The 21,132-nt window shown below is 45.3% G+C and overlaps 1 protein-coding gene across 2 annotated transcripts in view; it reads left to right on the plus strand.

Annotated features, from left to right (window-relative positions):
- AGPAT4 (1-acylglycerol-3-phosphate O-acyltransferase 4) overlaps positions 1–21,132 on the plus strand; it is a 425,215-nt gene that overhangs the window by 236,673 nt on the left and 167,410 nt on the right. For both annotated transcript variants that reach the window (XM_078646933.1, XM_078646932.1), the window contains exon 3: positions 17,363–17,532. In XM_078646933.1, coding sequence (XP_078503059.1) covers positions 17,363–17,532 — 170 coding nt within the window. The remainder of the gene's footprint in view (positions 1–17,362; positions 17,533–21,132) is intronic.

Genomic DNA, 21,132 nt, shown 5'->3' on the forward strand with positions numbered 1-21,132 from the left:
ATGTACAGTAAATGTGATAAGATGATAACAAAATTTAAAGGCCTTTTTTACAGAAAGAGAGCACAAGTGGAAGAATACAGTAAATAGGCCATGCCCACAGAAGGGACAAAGACCTACTGGACAACCTAAAACAAATAAAGCCAGCAAATAGAAAGCTAGCAACTGTGAAATAAAAAGCCAATGGTAAGCAATGGGAGCACTGCATTCCCAGGGAAACTTTTGTAATGTCCACAATTAGTCTACAACAATCTAGACTGCCGCTCTGTCTGGTAGGCTTCTACCTAAAAAGAAGGCATTCCAAACCCATCTCAAAATGGTATTCTTCGTTACTGCCTAGAATACATTACCTAATGTCAGTAGCAAGTCAAAGTTGTGGCCACAACGCAGAAGACCAAAAACATGGCATGCAGTAAATGCAGGTTCTCTCTGGCAGGGAAGTAGGTAAGAGTAGGCAATCCTGCTGCAAAGCACTTGGGGGAAACCACAAGATCTGATAGATTCAAAAGGTTCTCAGACCACTTCGAAAATGGCATTAGTTTTCCACTTACAAGAAATACCTTCATAGCGGTGCGAACAATCCAATATATGTGTATGAGATGTTTAGCCTACAGAGTGAACTACTGTCACATGTATGTCTATTTGCATACAGAATTACCAACGCATATGCTGCTGGGCAAGATCAGAGACAATTAGAAATACAAGCCTTGGCTATTGACTTTGGAATGTCTTTTAGCCATGTCGTACAGCAGCATGGCTGCTTTCAGCAGGACTAAACGTTAGTGGTGTGGAGTAGAGGAGGGGGAGAAGAGCAGAGTAGAGTGGGATAGAGGAGAGCAGAGTGAGGAGTGGTGCAAAGTACAGTGGCGTAAAGTAGAGTGTATTAAAGTTGAGTGGAGTAGCGTATTATGAAGTGGCGTATTATGAAGTGGCATAGAGTGGCATTGTGTGGCGTGGCATTGAATTGAGTCGAGTGGAATGGAGTAGTTTGGCATGGAATGACGTGTCGTAGAGTGGAGTCGAATGGCATGGAGTAGATTGAAGCCGAGTGGTGTGGAGTAGAGTGATTTAGAGTGGAAAAATAGAGAAATCATTCCAAACCAGTGCAACCGGGGAAACTCCTGAAGAGAACGATCCATTACAGAAAAGGTAGATATTCACATGTCCCTGCCTTTGGTTAAAAGATTCTTAGAACACTTTGGGGCGGATTACGATGTCAGTAGGAAGTCATTCCAAACAAATTGGCCTCTGAATTGTCTCTGACCGAATAGGATTCTGGGAGTCCGACCGACCAATTGTGATGGTTCCGAATACCATTCGGTCGGACCTTCATTGACTTCAATGGGAACCTGTGTTCTGACCGAATACACAGGCTCCCATTGAAGACGGGGGGTGGGGAAAATCGTGCACCCTGTGGCAGGTACCCCATAGTGCCTGCCACACTGTGCATGGTTGCAAAGAGGGGTCCCATGGGTACCCCCAAGAGCCACATTCAAAAGGCTCTGGGTAAGGGGGCCCTGCTACGGGTCCCCAAAGTCGGATTCCGACAGCCAATCCGTGTCGGAACAACTGGTTCAGAAAGGCTGTCCGAATCCAACATCGTAATACGTTGGTCGGAAACACGGTCCGTAGACCTGTATGAGTCGGCTCTGAACGACTCGGTTATTCTCAATGCCATTCGGAACAGAGTCAAAAAATCTGATCGCTTTCCAACTATCGTAATCGGTTGGTCAGAACGCTTTCCGAATACGTTGGCAAGACGGGTTCCAAATCGGATACAGCCGACCCGTATGCCATTCGGACACTTTCTGACTGACATCATAATCAGCCCCTATATGTCTTATTCCCAGAAAAGAGTGGGAATTATGTTGTCAGCAAAACATATCCGAGAAAGTATTTTAAGTGTAAGTATCGCCTTTGCATCTACTAGGTTTCACTTCATAATATCTTAAGAGCTTCTGTACAACTCCAATTATGTAGATCAGGCTTAAAGAATGCAGACCAGTCGCATGTGCAACAACCACAACACAACATCACAGTTAAGAAATACATTGCTTACAATTCCTAAACAAATGTATTTAATAAAAAAAGGTTAATGAGTTAAATGACACAAAAATTAAAACAATTGGGATCTGTTGTAAAACGAAAATCCTTGTCTCCCTCACTACCCGTCCCTTGAGTGTTTTCCCACTATCCCTACCCTTCTCCCTGGCTCCCTGTCATCGCTTTCCCTCTCCACTTTGACTTTCCCTCACTTCCCCCTAAGGTCCTGCTTCTTATTATTGCCTCCCCTCTCCTTTCCTTTCTGCCGATCCTTTATATTTTCTTACTGGGCCCCCTCCCCTCCCTCACACCCATGATCGCTTTTCCCTCCCCACTGGTCTCCTATCGCTTCAGTCAGTGTCATCATTCCCATTGTCCCAGTTTACTATTGTTTTTCTTCGGTTCTTTGCCTTTTCTCTGCATGTACAGGAGAAGAGCTTTACCCCAAAATATCGTAGTCTCAATGTCAAACAGTTCTGTAATTAGAACTAAATGAAAGAAATAGTTTTGAGAAAACTCCACTGTATTATAAAACCGAGCCATACAACAACGCTTCTGTTTACAAATACGTCTCGGGTATGATTACACATCAACCACAGACCACTGTATCGAGAAAGGCCGCTTTATTAAAACAGGTCTGCAGTATCTCCAAAATTATTAACATACAATACATGAAGAACTCAAGCCTCCCTAATAGATAGTAAACAATCTGAACAAACCCCCCACCCCTTAAAAAATACCCCCCCAAGATGCCAAACCCATCCCCAAGGATCTCTCACCCCCACACTTATTTTACCCTTTTGCATCTCATGCCCATTCTTGCCATAGCCACCTCACCCAAGCATGCCCCAAACTCTTTCGTCTCTCAAGTTAACATGCTGCAGCAGTCCCCAAAGTTGTCTCCACAGGCCCTGCTCTGCGCTCCCGCCTACCACCCCTACCTGAGGGGTTGATGCGCCTGCTTGGGACTCGCCATCCCCCTCAGCTGACACATATCCCCCAACTATATCCTAAACAGCGTAGAACTGCATCTGTCCTATTGTGGCAAATGTATTCAAATCATAACCAGTCCCATCCTACCCATTACACATGTCCATGTCACACAAGTTCCACAACCAAAAACAGACCAGGCGGGCGGTTATCTGTTTTTCGTGCCACACATTCAGTGGCACAATGATGCCACCCCCTGCAAAATGTGAAGAGGGGCGCCATTAGTGTCGCAGATCTCACAGATATTCCATGGTCTTGGGCTAAATGGGGCCACCTAGGGAAACAACCTTTACAACGCAACTTTTACAACGCACTACCATTACAACGAAATTTTTACAACGCAAAAACTATTACAACGCATGTATTTACAACGCATTTTTTTACAACGCAGGTACCTTTACAACGCATACCATTACAACGTAAGTATTGGTAAGTATATAATTATAATTTAAATTTTATATGTTTGGGTTTTTTTTAAGAAATATTTTTAAAGTTCAGGGTCAGTTTTCATTTTTTGGGTAAAAGGGTATTTTTAGGGTTCAGGGTCAGTTTTCAGTTTTTGGGTAAAGGGGTATTTTTAGGGTTCAGGGTCAGTTTTCAGTTTCTGGGTAAAGGGGTATTTTTAGGGTTCAGGGTCAGTTTTCAGTTTTTGGGTAAACGGGATTTTTAGGGTTAAGGGTCAGTTTTCAGTTTTTGGGTTAAGGGGTATTTTTAGGGTTCAGGGTCAGTTTTCAATTTTTGGGTAAAGGGGTATTTTTAGGGTTCAGGGACAGTTTTGAGTTTTTGGTATTTTTAGGGTTCAGGGTCAGTTTTCAGTTTTTGGGAAAAGGGGTATTTTTAGGGTTCAGGGTCAGTTTTGGGTTTTTGGGTAAATGGGTATTTTTAGGGTTCAGGGTCAGTTTTGGGTTTTTGGGGTACAGGGGTATTTTTAGGGTTCAGGGTCAGTTTTGGGTTTTTGGGGTACAGGGGTATTTTTAGGGTTCAGGGTCAGTTTTGGGTTTTTGGGTAAAGGGGTATTTTTAGGGTACAGGGTCAGTTTTGGGGTACAGGGGTATTTGTAGGGTTCAGGGTCAGTTTTGGGTTTTTGGGGTACAGTGGTACAGGGTAAAAATAAAATAAAATAAAATTTAAATTAAATCAATTAAATGAAATTAAATTAAATTAAATAACATTACATTAAATTAAATTAAATTAAATTAGATTATTTTTAATTATTTAAAAATAAAAAAAATAATTATACTTACCAATACTTACGTTGTAATGGTATGCGTTGTAAATGTACCTGCGTTGTAAATACATGCGTTGTAATAGTTTTTGCGTTGTAAAAATTTCGTTGTAATGGTATACGTTGTAAAAGTATGAGTTTTAGCGTCATACATCCGCCACCTAGAATGGTTGAGGGGCTCTTCAAGTATTCGGGGGGCCCTACATTGCCGGGGCAGCTGCATGAGCCTGCTTATGCACCAGCACACATTCATTTTAATTTATAAAATAATGACTCTTCCAAGGTGGCCTTTTGATTGCACTTACAGATTCGCCTGCTAGCAAACTGCCCACAAATGTAAACACGTTTTGCCAGGACAGAGATATCACAGGAGCGTCACTCCTCGACCAACCTGCTCCATCCTTGCCTAAGTTAGTGCTTTGCATCTTTATGGTCAAAGCTAAAAAAGTGCTGTTAAATAAACTGAGTGGCAGTCAGGTTAGGTTTACCACACAAATAGGTTGCCGAGGCACAGTATGAACATTTTGTGTGCAAATGTACAGTTTCAGTTGAAAAGCAGTAGGGTGAAATTGAACTGAGAAGACACCTATTACAGGCTAATTAGCTAAAGCCGACTTCAACAAAGAAGTGGAAAATAGAGAGCACTCCTCAGACCTATGGGACAGGGTTTAAGCAACCGAACAGCACAAGAGTTTCCCCTTGCTGAATCGCTAAAAAGTAAATACACTCACATCCAGTCACAACAATCAAACTAATTTGATACCAAGGGAATTTTGAAAAAAACACATAGATCATTTAATTATATAGGGCTAGATGTAGGTAATTCTATTTTACCGACTCATAAATACCGAATTTTACCGATTCGGTATTTATGAATCGGTAAAATAGAAGGAGGGAGATGTAGGTAAAATCTTTATTCGATTTACTGAATCTGTAAAAATCGGTATTTACCGAATCGGTAAATACCGAATCGGTATTGCCCATTGATTCCTATGGGCCTTGAAGCCCATAGGAATCAATGGGCAATACCGATTCGGTAAATACCGATTTCTGCAAGGGTGCAGGGGGTGTCACTTTGACACCCTCTAGCACCCCAAATACAGGCACGTCTAACATGTTGCACACATACATGCCCTAAGGGCATGTCTGTGTGTCACATTGCACAGGTGTGCATGCACAGATGTGCATGAACACCTGTATTAGGTATTTTACTACCCAATAGGATTGGGTGGTAAAATGCCGACTCTTACGGGCTGTGGGACTTTCTGAAGTGCCACCTACATCTCATTTACAGAATCGGTAAATTTACAGATTCGGTATTTTACCGATTCTGTATATTTACCGAATTGGTAAATTTACCGATTCTGTAAATGACATGCCAAATCCTAAATACCGGTCGGTAACGGCTGAAATCGGCCGTTACCGACCGGTATTTTGGCTCCTACATCTGGCCCATTGTCATTAAAAATTAATATATTAAAAAAAAGTCCTTACATAGCGCAATCAATGTACTGAATTAACAGTAGTAACATAAAAGACAAATATGCAAAACAACGTCCATGGAGGTGGAGACTTGAAAAGACACTCGAATTGGTTTCTCCTATGAAGATACACTCCCACTTATTGTGTCACTGGGTATGAAATTGTCCATGCATAAACACGACCCACTGTGCATGGGCGATTGGGTGTGTTCAACTCACAACCACGGTTGGTGGGGTCCCAGGACCTAGTAGCGCACGTCCAGGGTCCTGGGACCCCACCAACCGTGGTTGTGGTGTACGTACCTTATGCCGGGACAGTGTGGTGAACTGCACAAACCAAAAGTGGTTGTGCGTTGAACACACTGAACAGCTAAATTCACTGGTTCAAAATTATACCATTATTTGTCGCACGTGTTTTTTCATGTTTGTTCACGTTGTACTCATTTATTGCAGTAGCTGTACTACTGACCCTGAAGAAGGACGCAACACTAGTTTAGGTCTTTTGGTTGAAACATGTTGGTCTTGATACAACACAGAGGCCTCTAATGATGGCACCAGCGTTGCCAGCCATATTCTGTTTTTAATCCTGACACCGGGTAGCTGAATGAAAGTTGCAGCATAGCTAACCCCGTAGCCAGTTTTAACCATTCACATCACAGCACTGCACTTCTTTCCAACACACCAAGCTCACAAAGGCTTTTAGAACACCCGCCCACCTCATACAAAAACATCCCTGAGCTCCTCCCTCGTAGCGAGAGGGTTGTAACACACGTGGAGACTAGGGGCCAGATGTAGGTAATTTCCATTTACCGATTCAAAAATACCGACTCATACCGAATCGGTAAATGGTATGTAGGAAAAAAATCGGTAAAAGTTACCGAATCGTTATGACTCAGTAACCAAAATCGGTAATTACCGAATCGGAATAATCCGAATCGGCTTTTTCCAAATCGGTGAAACCCAAGCATCCCTATGGGCCACATGGCCCATAGGAATGAATAGGATTCACCGAATCGGAAAAAGCCGAATCGGAATTTACCGATTCGGAATTCACCGATTCAGTAATTACCGAATCGGGAGTTTGAAACACGCCATGTGAGCCTGCCAACCAATCAGGGACAGCCTACACACCCCACAACCAAGGCCCTGTGAATCCAACCAATGAGAGTGAAGCACCCCACCCCAGTACCTGGGAGTGGCCACACCCATGCAGGTGGAAACCAACAGAACAAACAATTCTTCAGAGGAGAGAGGAGCAGAGCATCCACAGGCAAGCAGAGTGAAAGAATGGAGACACAGGAAGGATGGTGGTGAGAGGAAAAGGAAGCTGAAGTTCAGCCCAGAGGAACTACAGGTGGCTGTGGATGAAATAGTGAGCAACTACAGCCAAATATTTGGGAGACAGTCTCTGCATGTTGCAGAGACTGTGAAGAGGAACATTTGGATAGCCATTCAGGCAAAAGTCAATGCCATTGGTGTCACCCACCGGGAGATTGAGGACATCCGTAAGAGGTGGTATGACCTGCGCATCGTGACGAAGAAAAAAATAGCTGCACAGAAAAAGGATGCGGGTTTGACTGGAGTGGCTGAAGCAAAGCCCCAAAACTGACACCAATAGAGGAGCTAGTGGAAACCACCATTGAGACAGAATGCATCCATGGGATAGGAGACCTGGATAGCACAGCGAAAGCAGCCAAGAAACAAGGTAAGAGGCATGTTCCCACATCCACCCCCAGCAACCCAACCCTGTACCCCACTGTGTACACACATCACACTGCAGAAGAGTTCAGATTTTGTGGCAGCAATGCATCATGGTAGACGTAGTCATGTATACATAGATGCTAAGTACACCACACATGACTCAGCAAGGCATGCCACACACATCACAAAACAAGCAATGTGGACTGTGCAAAGGTGTGCAGACTATTTAATTAAGAACCACACACAGACAAACAACAACATTGACCGTATGTCAATTTGATTCCACAGGAGAGTCGTCACGCAGTTCAGCACCGCCGAGGGAGGAGAGGGCAGCACCAACTAAAAGAGGGGAGAAAGAAAAGAGGAAAAGTTGTCACAGCGCAGGAGAAGGAGGGAACGATCCCACCCGTGAGCCATCATCTCCAAACCCACTCACTACACCTGTCCCAATGTCCCCTCTGTTGTTTGGAACTCCTGACATCACAGACACACCCAGTGCAATGTCCAGAGGGTCCATGCCGGGAGGGGAAAGTAGCCATTCGGAGCCCCCACAGAGGATCCTGCAGACTTCTGAATCAGAGGATGAGGAAGATGTCCCCCAAAAGAGTGCACCAGTGGCTGACAGGCCAAGACCAACTATTGCTGCAGGCGCAGCGTGCACCAGTGTCCTTGGCAGGAGGGCACGTGAGGGTGGGGAGGGCCAGGAAGGGGAGAGCGTCTTCTGTGGCCTGGAGGGCACGATGGTGAAAGTACAACGCCAGCAGGCCAAATCACTGCAAGCCATGCATAGGCAGGTTCGCTGTTTGAACACCAAAATGTACAACATGGACAAGGGCATAAGCCAAATGGCATCTAGTCTGGAGGTGATTGCACAAGGAATCACAGACATCTCAACATACATGGGAGTTCTCTCCGACAAGTTGGACAGGGATCATCTCCAGCACGCCAGGGAACGACATGACATGCGCCAACAGACAAAGGCCGTGAATAGGTTCGCAACCAATACAGCACTCCTCTGCAGACGCTCCATTTCAATGCAGGAAGCAATAGAGCACTGCTGCACGGACTTAACACGGGGCATGGGTAGAGTGACCTCTGCGATGGAGCAGATGTTGAACTCCAACACAGGCAATGCTGGTGACACGGGTGTGGAGGAGACTGAGGGGTCAACCAGCAGGAGTGGCTCCAGTACACCTGTACCGGCGGTGCGCCGGAGCGGCAGGCACAGCCATGCGGAGTCAGGCACCAGCAGGGTAACTGAAGGACAGGCACCAAAATCCCGCAATGTAGTGCGAGGACGCAAGCACTGACCTATGCGGGAGACAGACTCAACTGCACACAGTGACTGAAACTGAGAATGTGCAGCCAATTACATTGACGTACATTTATGGATCCACTTCAGATGTGACTATGGTGAGGTAGTGCTGATTAAACTACTCATGTCATGAAGTATACCTGTGTATGTGTCATACTTTACCTAGAAATATTGTCTTGTTATTTCTGTCCGTCTCAATCTACCATCTAGTGCGGCAGGTCCTGTTGCCTGGGGCCCTGCATGTTCTTGGTCGTCATCAATGTTCTCATGATGTGTCAACTCCACCTCTGTGCCTTCCTTGGTAGCAAGATTGTGCAAAATGGCACAGGTGACTATTATTTTGCAACACAGGATGGGGGTGTACTGTCGCGCACCTCCACTTTTGTGGAGGCAACGGAACCTGCTCTTCAAGAGTCCAAAGGTTCTCTCCACTATGTTGCGGGTGGACCTGTGTGCCACATTGTAACGCCTTTCTGCTCTGTTGGTTGGGTTGAGGTACGGTGTCCGCACAAAGGAACGCAGGGCATATGCACTGTCACCTGGGAGAGAAGGAGAGGTACATGAGTTACATTCACATTTCACATTTAGATGAGATCCATTTCAGGGTGTGTACAACATTTTTACCTAGCAGATATCCATCTCCAAAATCTCCATTCAGTAGCCGGGTGTATATTCCGCTGTTCTGGAATATGTAGGAGTCGTGTGTGCTGCCAGGGAATTTGGCAACTATGTCGGTGATGATGTTCCCTGCATTGCATATCACCTGCACGTTGATGGAGTGCGTCGACTTACGGTTTCTGTATATGTGTTCGGTGGCTGCAGGTGGGCATAGGGGAATGTGGGTGCCATCAATGCAGCCTATCACATGCGGGAAGTGTGCCTGTCCATAGAAGTCTGTTTTAGTTTTGGCAAGTTCCGCAGGTGTGTCAGGGAACTGTATGTAATGTCCCATTCTCTTAGTCATGACATCCAGGAATTTCCTGAAAAAACGGGACAGACAGCTCTGGGATACACCTCCTACTGCAGCTATCACACTCTGGTAGCTCCCAGAGGCAAGCAGGTGTATGCTACACAGCACCTGGACATGGGGAGGGATGGCGTGGGCCCTGGGTGTTGGATGATCCAGGTATGGGTGGAGGTCCCTTATTAGGTCCGTGATGGTAGTGGGGTGCAGCCTGTACCTCTGGAGTATCTCAGGCTCAGTCAATTGGAACAGAGTGATCCTCTGCCTGTATACCTGCTCCTCCCTTTGCCATACCCTCAGACCTGCAGCCTGTAGCCTTCGCCTCCTCGCAATCGCATAGAGTGCCGCCATTTTGCCAACACTGTTGCATTTTGGGCCCTTTTTTATAGCATGCACATGGTTACCACCTGCTTTCAGTCCATGGTAAATACCGACTCTTAAATACCGAATTTCGATGAATTCGGTATTTTTCGCCTTTCCTACATCTCGATGGACATGTTTTCCGATTTCTTATTTACCGAATCGGTGAATAAGGACTCGGTAATTATCGTATCGGTAAATTACGATTCGGTAATTATGTACTCGGTAAATACCGAGTCGGTAATTTACCGATTCATATTTACCGATTCGGTCTTTTTTTTATCACCTACATCTCGTTCTCGCTATACCGGTCGGTAACGGCCAATTTTACCGATTTCAGGCCGTTACCGACCGGTATTTGGCTACCTACATCTGGCCCCTAGGTCTCTCATGCGAGGAGGCACCCCTAAGATGAAGCATGACACCTTTGGTGTGTGAGGGGAACTGTCCTTAAAAGGGAATCCCTCTCTGCGTGTAAGAGTACACTCAGTCATTTGTTCGACCACCCTACCTTTATGGACCGGGGCCTTGTTTTGTGATCTGATTAATGATCGGAGAGTTGGCTCCTGCAGGTCCTAAAATCTCCCCAAGCCCCCTTGTGTGATTACAATTTCAATATGTCACTGAACTTATTCATTCATCCCTGTCCACGTTTAAGTGTGCGGTACACCTCCAAGTGGATGAAACTATGTGCCTCAGTGGAATCGATCAAACTTCTTATTTTTACTTGGCTTTTCTGTGCCTCTGGTGGGAACACTGTTCAAATGCCTTCCAAGAAAGAAGGTCATGGCAGGAAGTAGCTGGATCCATCATACAAGTTTAAGTTTCCAAATGACTAATTCCAATTCACTGCAGGAACAGGAAGCAGCCACCTAGTGTAATTGTAGGGCATTTATCCTCCTTATGAAATTGATAGTTTGCCATTTTCCATTTGGTAAGGTGTGTACCTGATCTGCTAATAAAAAAGGTTGGCCTTCTGTGGGAGTGGCTAGTGGTAGGCCTTGTGATGCTGGCATTTTTTATACACTTTGCTTTGAAAAGGTAAATACCGCCCTGGATACTTCCAAAGACCTTCATTAATGTAGACTTGTGTGTAGCTGTTGTTTAAAAGGTCGTTTTCTTCCTCTGCTAACATGGGTTACGTCTTGACTACCGCCTCTGCTACCTTGTCCAGTCTCCGCTGTCTGTTGGACCAGTTGTTGCTCGGGCTTTTGGTAATTTCCCCCAGTTGCCACCTACTTCTTCCTCCTCTTACCTGTTTTTGAGCTCCCATTCATTCTCAGCAAGGCCGAACTGGCCTTAGCGGCCGTTGGCATGTTCCCCAGAGGCTGGGAGGGTGGGGGCCAGTTTTGTAGCAAGGGGGGGTGGCGTGTTTTTGTTACAGGGGGCCGGTTTTGCAGCGGTGCTGAAATATCTGCCCCCAGTAACAAAAGCAGCGGTGCTTTACACTTGTACCTGCCCCCCAGGGTGGCAGGGACTAGTCATACAAAATTGCAAGGGCTGCTTTGGGTTTCCTGCCCGGCCCTGATTCTCAGGCATTAACTTCTCCTACATTTTCCTCTTCTCACTTGAAGTCGGCCTACCTTGACTTTGAGGCTGTATTCATGGTGGCTCTGGTTGTTTACCGAAATCCCCTTCACCCTCAAGCGCTTGCTATTTCTTTTTGGCTTATGTCACCCTACACACACACGCCACCTCATCAGAGTTTGCATTATGCTGGGAGCTGCCCCTTTCTCTACAAACATTGGGTGGAAAAGGGGATGTGAAGTTAGGAGTGCATATCTCCGGGCTTGGCTGTATTGTAGCTGGGATTTAATTGTGGTTGCAGTGAGTCACCAGAGTCGCCCTTTTCCATTCCTCTAACTTGCATTACTCATGTCCTGTCCCACAGAAGCAGTTCTATTCCTATTTTCTGCCCCCTTGTTCCTTCCTCCTTTCTTCTTCTTCCAGGCCCAAGACCTTCCCCCAAATCTCCCTCCCTCCGAGTAACAGACTCACGCCAACTTGCCCTCCAGTGTCGTCCATCAAGATCAGTATCAAGGTCAGGATGTTGGCTCTGGCATCCTGGACTTCTCTGCTGTGCGGATCGTGGTACTGCCTCGCCCCGCCCGCCCCCAATGCTAAACTCATCTCCATTTCCCTTTTTAGTACACAAGTGAAATTGCTTGACGTGAGTCTGTTATGCTACTTTTAATCCAACCCGTTGGTGGATCACATTGGCATTTCTACTGTTCTGGACGGGTAAGAAGTAGTTTGCATTGTAGCTGTCTTACTGTACATGATATATAAGTGAAAGGAGGTTGCATTGTTGCTACCTTACTGTAAGGAAATGACTTTTTTTCCATGATCACCCCAGAAGTTTTGGACTGATGCTGCTTGTTTTTCAACTCCGAGTGCACTGAGGCCTGCTAACTAGACCTCAGTACTAGTGCTTGGACCCATAAAGTATATATTTGATTTACATATATCCAACTGAAATAAGTAAAGTATAAGTCCCGAGTATATGGTAACAGGAGTATCCTAGACCTGTAAGTTAAAGTGTTTCCCCCACAGGCCTACAATACGTATTTTGCCACTTGAGTGTGACAACACAAAAACATGTCTCCCGGCCTGCCACTGCGGGCTGGTAGAGCAGTTTAAAGTTCTAAACTAGAGTTTGCCATTTAAAGTAATGACAATGTCCAAACCTCCTTTTTTAATATATGTAACCCAACCCTACAGAAGGTCTATCAATTCCTACAGCAGGGTGCTGCATATTAAAAAGTAGGACGTATATTTTTATATGCCCTAGCACTAAAAACCCCAACATTTTGTTTTACTGTGGAAAGGCTAGTAGTCCCATTGGTGAGTACAGGGTTGCACTCTAACAACCCAGCTGTGCTATCTTCTGAATGGGGATACTAAAATTGGTACTTCCAGGCATCAAAATAATCTTCACATTAAACCTGACTTGATGCCTAAGTCAAATATAATGTACCTTTTAAGTAAAAGCATCTTTTAGAAAGTTGCCACTCTGTTGCCAACGTTTTCCTGTGGCTGTTTGCCCAAGACAGCCTTCTGCCCTTCTGGGGAGAAGTGTGAACGACTCCCAGGAGAGGGAACAATTGAGGCCTACTGTTGAAAGAGGTGTCAACCAGCTGCAGCTCCTCCATTAAAGCGGAGGAGTGTCATCACGCCTGCTGCATAGCAGCTAAACACAGAGTAATAAAATGGTCATTCTAATTTTTTATTTTGTGTGCTGCCGGCTGCATTACCGCAAGTGTGATTGGAAGGTGGGGCAGATTGCTGGATGACATTGGCAGGTGCTCAGTGTGAATTTCAGATTGGCCGGCTGTCTGCATCTGACTTATCCGACATGCCCACTGCAGAGCCAGCAATCCCCGTACTGTAAAAGAGCAGGTGGATTACAGGCCCAGACCCCCAGCCTCAAAATGAACACTGGGTTAGCCTGCTCCAACCATTATACTTACTAGCCACCCCTGTTGTCAACTCTCCCTGACAGCAAGCCACACAGGGGAAGTCACCTTTAAAGGGCAACTGGGGGACACACAGTACTTGAGGCAGCTCTTTTGTTCAGGTAGAGTCATTGGTATTGGGGACAGCGAAGGCAGTTGCCAAACCGGTTTACCCGTGGGCATGTAGCCCCCAGTTAGTCACACCTCAAGCGTCCGTTACCAAGCTTCACACATTGAGAGAAGAGTTCAGCCATCTTGGGAGTGGTCAGATTATTGCACTTAGGGATGATGGCAGACATTGATGTAAGTCATCATCAGGCCCATTGGTCAGTAACCCCCGCATCCATGAGGGCACTTTCTGGGCATAAATATGACACCCAGTCCTTAGATTACATCTGAAGTGGAGAGAGAACCGAAGGAGGACTGCCCTGCTGTTCCCTGGACGTGACAAGAGAGACTGCACCAACCGCTGGACTGCACCTGCTCATCCTTGGGCGAGCAAAGAGAGGACTGGCTCGTAGAAAAGTCACTCCCGAGCCCCAGGCACAACAGTTGAACTCCAAGAGTCAGTTGGCTGTCTTCCTGTTACAGTACCAGGGCCACGGAGCTGTAGTTGCCAGTTCTGGCCAGTCAATAGCCAGAATAGGTTGTTCTCCCCTGACTGCTGACGTCCAGCCTGGACAGCCGAGTTCTGACTCTCAAAAATTTAACCCAAGTCTGCTGGGCCTAGGAGAGTTGTCGGAGTGCAGTATGTTCACCCAAGACATACACTTGGAATCACCAAAAGGAACCGCTAGTTATGTTGTGACCGCAAATGAAATCCAATGACAACTATACTTTTGCTGGATCCAAGAGGACTTTGAGGGACATTGACACCTGTGGCCAAAGTCGCCTGACCAGGACAATGGACCAAGGAGTAGCCCCAGGAAGGCGCATTTGACCGCACAGCATCATAAAGCATCCTCAGTTATCTGTGTCCCTTGTGTCAGGACCAATCCGTTGATGTCTCTGGCGGTTCGCCCATAGAGCCCGGAACTGGACCAGAGACTATTTTGGTGAAAAGGTAACTGTCCTGGAAATTCTTACTGGTCTTCTTGACCATCTCCCTATTGGGGTTGGTCGCCCAAAGCGGGCTGAAATAGTCAAAAACAACTTCATAACTGTGGTAGTTACCAATGCTTGTTGGCTTTCTGAGTGAAAAGCAGTCATTTCCGTTTTACTTAAAAATCTATATCACTGGAACCCTCTGGTGGATTTTGTTTATTTTGGTGTAAAAAAAAATCATAAACATAAGATCTGTGTTTATACATCTGTGCTGGATTTATTTCGTGTTGTGTGAATTTCTAATGTTGTTGTTTTGACACTTCTAAATGGTTTACACTTGTTCCTTTGTTTAAGTCTAACTGCTCAAAGCCAGTTACCTAGGATTGAGCTAAAGGCTTTACAAACCAGTCTGACTTGACCCAAGTCTGCATTGTGAGCGTATTACACAGTGAGGTCTCACAACCACTCCATATAGTACACCACTTTCCTCACACATACTGTACCTCTTCTGTAAGAGTAAGGAGGTTGATTTGTTGCTACCTTGCTATATCTGTTCTGTAAAGTAAAGGAGGTTGCATTGTTGCTACCTTACTATACCTGTTCTTTAAAGGAAAAGGAGGCTGCATTGTTGCTACCTTACTATGCCTGTTCTGTAAGGGAAAAGAGGTTGCATCGTCGCTACCTTATCGTATCTGTTCTGTAAGCGAAAGGAGCTTGCATTGTTGCTTCCTTGCTGTAACTGATTTGTAAGGGAAAAGAGGTTGCATCGTCGCTACCTTATCGTATCTGTTCTGTAAGCGAAAGGAGCTTGCATTGTTGCTTCCTTGCTGTAACTGATTTGTAAGGGAAAGGAGGTTGCATCGTTGCTACCTTATCGTATCTGTTCTGTAAGCGAAAGGAGCTTGCATTGTTGCTTCCTTGCTGTAACTGATTTGTAAGGGAAAGGAGGTTGCATCGTTGCTACCTTATCGTATCTGTTCTGTAAGCGAAAGGAGCTTGCATTGTTGCTTCCTTGCTGTAACTGATTTGTAAGGGAAAGGAGGTTGCATTGTTGCTACCTTACTGTACCTGTTCTGTAAGGGAAAGGAGGTTGCATCGTTGCTACCTTATCGTATCTGTTCTGTAAGCGAAAGGAGCTTGCATTGTTGCTACCTTACTGTACCTATTCTGTATGGGAAAAGGAAGTTGCATCGATGCTACCTTACTTTGCCTGTTCTGTAAGGAAAAGGAGGTTGCAGTGTTGCTACATTGCTACACCTGTTCTGTAAGGTAAAGGATGTTGCATTGTTGCTACCTCACTATACCTGTTCGGTAAGGGAAAGGAGGTTGCATTGTTTCTACCTTACTGTACCTATTCTGCAAGGGAAAGGAGTTTTGACTGTTGCTACCTTGTTGTACCTGTTCTGTAAAAAATGTAAATGTAAATTGATACTTTTATAGCGCACTACTCACCCGCAAGGGTCTCAAGGCGCTTGTACGAATACCGCTGTGGAACCCATCCTGGCTTTCCCTGTAAGGTGTCCACTCCTGGCCCCCCCCCCCCCAAGGTGGAGGCCAGGCATCCTTAGCGTTGTGGGGGCCGTTGTGGAGATTAAGCAAGCTATTGCCCAGAGTTGCAGAGTGGGACTCCATGACTGGAATAGGCACCGAGGCGAGAATTATCAGGTCCGTGGAATTTTTGAGCTCAAGACCGGCCGAGGCGGGGAATTGAACCCTGGTCCCGGGCTAGATTTCTGCATCAGGGTCTGCCGCTCTAACCATTGAGCCACACTTCTCCACCAAGGGAAAGGAGGTTGGACTGTTGCTACCTTACTGTACCATTGTTGCGGCTTACATGCTGTCTCTGTTTCTTAAGGAAGAGACACTTGAACTGCTACTCTTGTTCTTTACCTCATGGGTGAGGGAGGGGCAGAATTGTGTTTCGTGTTAACAAACCTTTTCACTACCCACTGTGTGAAATCACTAGTTGTCTCCCACCCAATAAACGGTCTCCTGGACATCTTAACATCTACAACTCCTAGGGTAGCTGGAAATTAAGATGAAAATGGATGCGTGGTGGCTTAGCTGGAACGTTGGAATTCGCAGGTTTCTTCGGGATTGGACATTGTTTGGGCATCACTTACATCATTACTACAAAATAAGTACTTTTCCTTGTTGGTTGTTTGTTAAGTGAACATGCATTTATTTGATTGATGTGTTTAATTAGATTTACCAATCGGAATATAACACACAAAGACACGAGTATGCGTAATTTACTCCCACTCTTGGTTGCAGTTTACAAGCCTGACTGATTCACATATTTTTTCTGACCTGCTTGTGCACAAATTATACGGAATGTTATTGACTACTATATCTGATGTCTGTTTTTTAGGATTTGGGAATTTGTGGAATTGCCCTTTTTTCGTTTAATAGACTTCTCATAAAAATGTTTATTATTTTACCACCTGCCCCCTATAAAAACGAGATACATTGATGCACTTTGCATAACTTCTTGGTGGGCCTGATAAGTGTCTATTTATGTACAGATACATGTATGAAATACCATTCGCTTGGAAAATCTCCAGGAATCCGTCTTTGTGTGTGTACTGTGACCAGAAGTATTTTTAAAACCTGGCATTGTTTTTCTCATGATGTCTAAAAGGTCTTCCTTTCTATGGCCTTTTTATTTATTGTCTCTGAAAGTTTTATGTCGTTATTTATGTCATGGGTTTTGGACATATTTTTGTGTTTATTTGTATTCATAAATGTAAAAATGTGACCGAAAAAAATTATAATTTTGCTTTTCAGAATTGGTGATGCTGCTGGAGTGGTGGTCAGGAACTGATTGCACCCTCTACACTGACCTCCAGAGTTTGAATAAATATGGGAAAGAGAGCGCCATTGTCATTCTCAACCACAACTTTGAAATTGACTTCCTCTGCGGGTGGAACTTCTGTGAGAAATTTGGAATGCTAGGGGTGAGTTTCAACCTTGCTGAGGATATGTTTTAGATAGCTAAGTACTTGTGAAGAGTCTTTCCACTTGTCTCTTTTGGCTGCATTTGTTATCAAACCCAGTGTTTCATTCAGCACATTAATAAGAATAATTATGAACCATATTAAGGAATATTTTTAAATTGTTATGTCTTTATGTTTCTTTTCTGAAAATATTTAGCAGGGTTTTTCTATTAAAGTTTTGTAGTCATGCTGACTCAGAACACCTGTAACTTGCCTCCAATCAAAGGTGTCATATTGTGTCTTCTAAGCTTTGGTCTCTGTCTGTCTGGACGGGTGGCTAGTAATTTTGGCCAGTCCTTTATTGCAGCTAAGAATCGGGGTATATTGATATTTTCAAGCTTAAAACATTTAAAAAATATTTTTGTCTTGTTTTGGTCTTTCTTTTTTTTTACAAATTAAGTTGGGTTGACTCCTTTCATACATGGTCAAATTCTAGCAACACTTTAATTCCTTCTCCCTTCTAGATACATGTGGATTCAGGAGGCTGACCAGTGAAGTGCATTGATCATGGTGGGGTTGGGTTCTTTATGTACATGTTCCTGAATACAGATGTATCCCCCTGAACAGTGAGAGCCCAGCTGGGTTGATGCATTCTGTGGCTTTTCTGTGGATGTTGCTCTACCTTTCTTTTGTATACAGTCCACCAGAATTCTTCCTGGTTCAAGAAGTGCTGAGTACACACAGCTTACATGTACACAGCTATGTGTACTTTTAAATATCCAGTATCCAAAGGTGGCTTTTTCAGTGCTGCTGTCCTTGTACCCACTGCTACTTTGCGAAATGTGCATTTTTTGGTAAAAGACAATTAATTCTTCTGGATATGTTTGTGTTTTACAAAATGCATTTTACTTGTAGCCGAAAGAGTACGGGAGCTGGAAATGCTGCCCAAGGTCTTCTCAGGTCTCTGTACCTCTCCCTGGGCGCAAGTACATCAATACAAGCTTTTCAGCTCAGTAGCAACCCAAGGGAGCCTTTTCAAGCAGACGGCAGGTAGGAACACACTTGCTCACATCCCAGCTCTCAATTTGTCGCATTGCATCATGGTAAATTACGTGCTGCTCTCTACTGATGAAGGAGGGAGTCCACAAACACGTGTCAGGAGTTACACAGCACAGGCTGCACCAACAAGGGTGGAAAATGACACCCTACTACTGAAGTAAGTGTTATCATGCACTGCATTTACCATGATGCATTGGGGAAAATTAATTGCTGGGATGTGAGGCACTGTGCTCCCAACCTCCTACATTTTACTTGAATAACTTTTCTCTGCATGGTTATGCCTCGCTTAAAAAAAGTCACGAGTTACTAGGAGTAAACTGATTTTATTAGAAAATATCGTTCGGGCAAGATGGCCGCTGACAGTCTGTCGGGGTGAGGACGCGCTTCTTACCCGCTCCCTCGCTCAGGTTTTTTCACGTAAAGTAAAAAGAGGAGAAGTATGGACCGCGATGGTTTTTTGAAAAAGGGATTATTTGTGATGCACAGCGGACCCCCAAACCACGAAGCGTAATGGATTGAAGGGCGATTGATGTGGTTTTCCACGAAGGCGAGGGCGGAGGCACTAGCCCTCTCGACGGTGGAGGAGGTGCTGACTCGAGCATTGGCTACTGCTCGTCAGCTGATGGTGAAGGCAAGCGGCTGGAGAAAGCAGTACCGGCAGTGGCAGCAGCTGAAGCGGCTCCGGCAACAAAGTTCAGCAGGGGCTTCATCTACGAGCTGGCACTCGATGGCGCCAAAGATTTCAAAAACGCTGAGGGAGGAGAAGGCTGCTTGGAGCGAGTCGGACGCTCCGGCGGCTAACCTCCGCACAAAGAAGCTGATGCGGACACAGGAGACGAGCGAGGATTTACAAGCTACCGATCAAGTAAGGAGCGTGATACGGAGTAAGGAGGCTGGCAGTAGCGTGGGGGAGAGGCTGAAAAAAAAAGACAAAACCAGGGCGGCATTGGTAACGAAAGGAAACAGGGGAAAAGTACCCGAACAGGGGAACCTGAGGCACCCACTGGTTTTAGAAGCTTTCTTCCCGGTAATTGCAGCCAGCTCCCATGCAATTATTCCTCAGACAGACTTTGGCGATGTTATGGCCCTAAATCCGGATAACGGACCAGATAATGGACTTAATATGAGGGAGATAGACTGCAACTCATTGGTAACCAGTTCTTTAACACAATCCGAACATGTGGGAGCCTTAATTAAGAAGGCGTACAGGAATGCTGAGCCGGCACAAACTGTCTCGATAGAGAATGCGGGGATTGTGGAGACTCCCACTGGACAGGTTAAACAGTCTAAACAGTCTCATGAGTTAGGAGGGGAACTTTTACCTGATATTGGGAAAACCGCCGGGAATGGGAATGTTGGAAAGAATGACAGTGCCCCAAGTTACACAAATGATAAGCAGGGCTATATAGAGAATGCTAGCTTCCCGCACCATGCTGAGGAGATTACTGTGCTTACAGACCCGGGTTCAGACAATGCTATGATTTTGACGGAGGTACTATCAGAGGTATTAAGGGAAGACCAGAGCAAAATTAACGCTTCCAGTACCTTTGCTGCTATTGAGGGCCTGAGTAATGACATCAACGCATCTAAGCAGTTGGAGAGGGGGATAGGCGCTGTGGGGTCTGGTGATGGAAACGGAAATGATAATTTGACCAAGTTGACTGGTATTGACCCTAAGGTCGTGATTTCTTTAACTGGTTCTCCTTCTGATGAATGTTTTTTTTCTGTTAATGAGGGTGAGGAGGAAGGAGAGGAGGTGGGGGCAGCTGGGGGGGGTGAGTCAGAGGACTCCTCTATTGCCGATTTGGGAAGCGACCAGACACTGTCTGGACTTGGAATAGAGACTGTATCTACATCTGGCTCGGGATCTGGAGAGCCTTCTGACAAGGATACAGCAACAAAGCATAAGTCTAAGGTATTGACTAAAAAAAGGAGAAGAGCAAAAGGATCTATAAGCCCAGCAGCCATAGATGTAGCAAAGAGGCTCGATTGGGACTATGCAGCTACATCTCAATTGTATAAAGAGGGAGCCGGGAGCAAAGATGTGCCCTTAGGGTCTTTACGGCTGACTGAGGAGAGAGTTAGGCAAGGTCTACCCGAGCCTCAGACTCAAAACCAGGGGCAGCCCCAATGTCAAAAATCGCCTTTGGGGTTTGAAATGATGTACTCAATGCTCAAACAGATACAGACGGAGGCAAGGGTAGAAAGCCAGAGAGCCAGACAGGAAAGTAAAAAGATACAAAACGCTCTTCGGAAGGTAAATAAAGCGTGCACAGAGTTGGCAGGGAGAGTCACAGAGGTGGAAGAAAGAACGGGGTGCCTGGAAGATGAAATGAAGGGATGGAAGGAATTCAGACAAGACCAAGAGAAAATGAATAATGATGTATTATGGAAACTCGAAGATTTCGAGAATAGGCAGCGGAGAAACAATGTTAGACTCCTAGGTATTCCGGAGGGAAGGGAGGGTCAGGACGCAAGAGCCTATATAATCGAATTTCTCAAGGGGGCTCTCCCAGATATAAAAGGCTGGAACTGGGAAGCTGAGATTCAGCGTGCCCATAG

Source organism: Lissotriton helveticus, chromosome 6 (genome assembly GCF_964261635.1).
Source record: "Lissotriton helveticus chromosome 6, aLisHel1.1, whole genome shotgun sequence".
NCBI classification, from domain to species: Eukaryota; Metazoa; Chordata; class Amphibia; order Caudata; family Salamandridae; genus Lissotriton; species Lissotriton helveticus.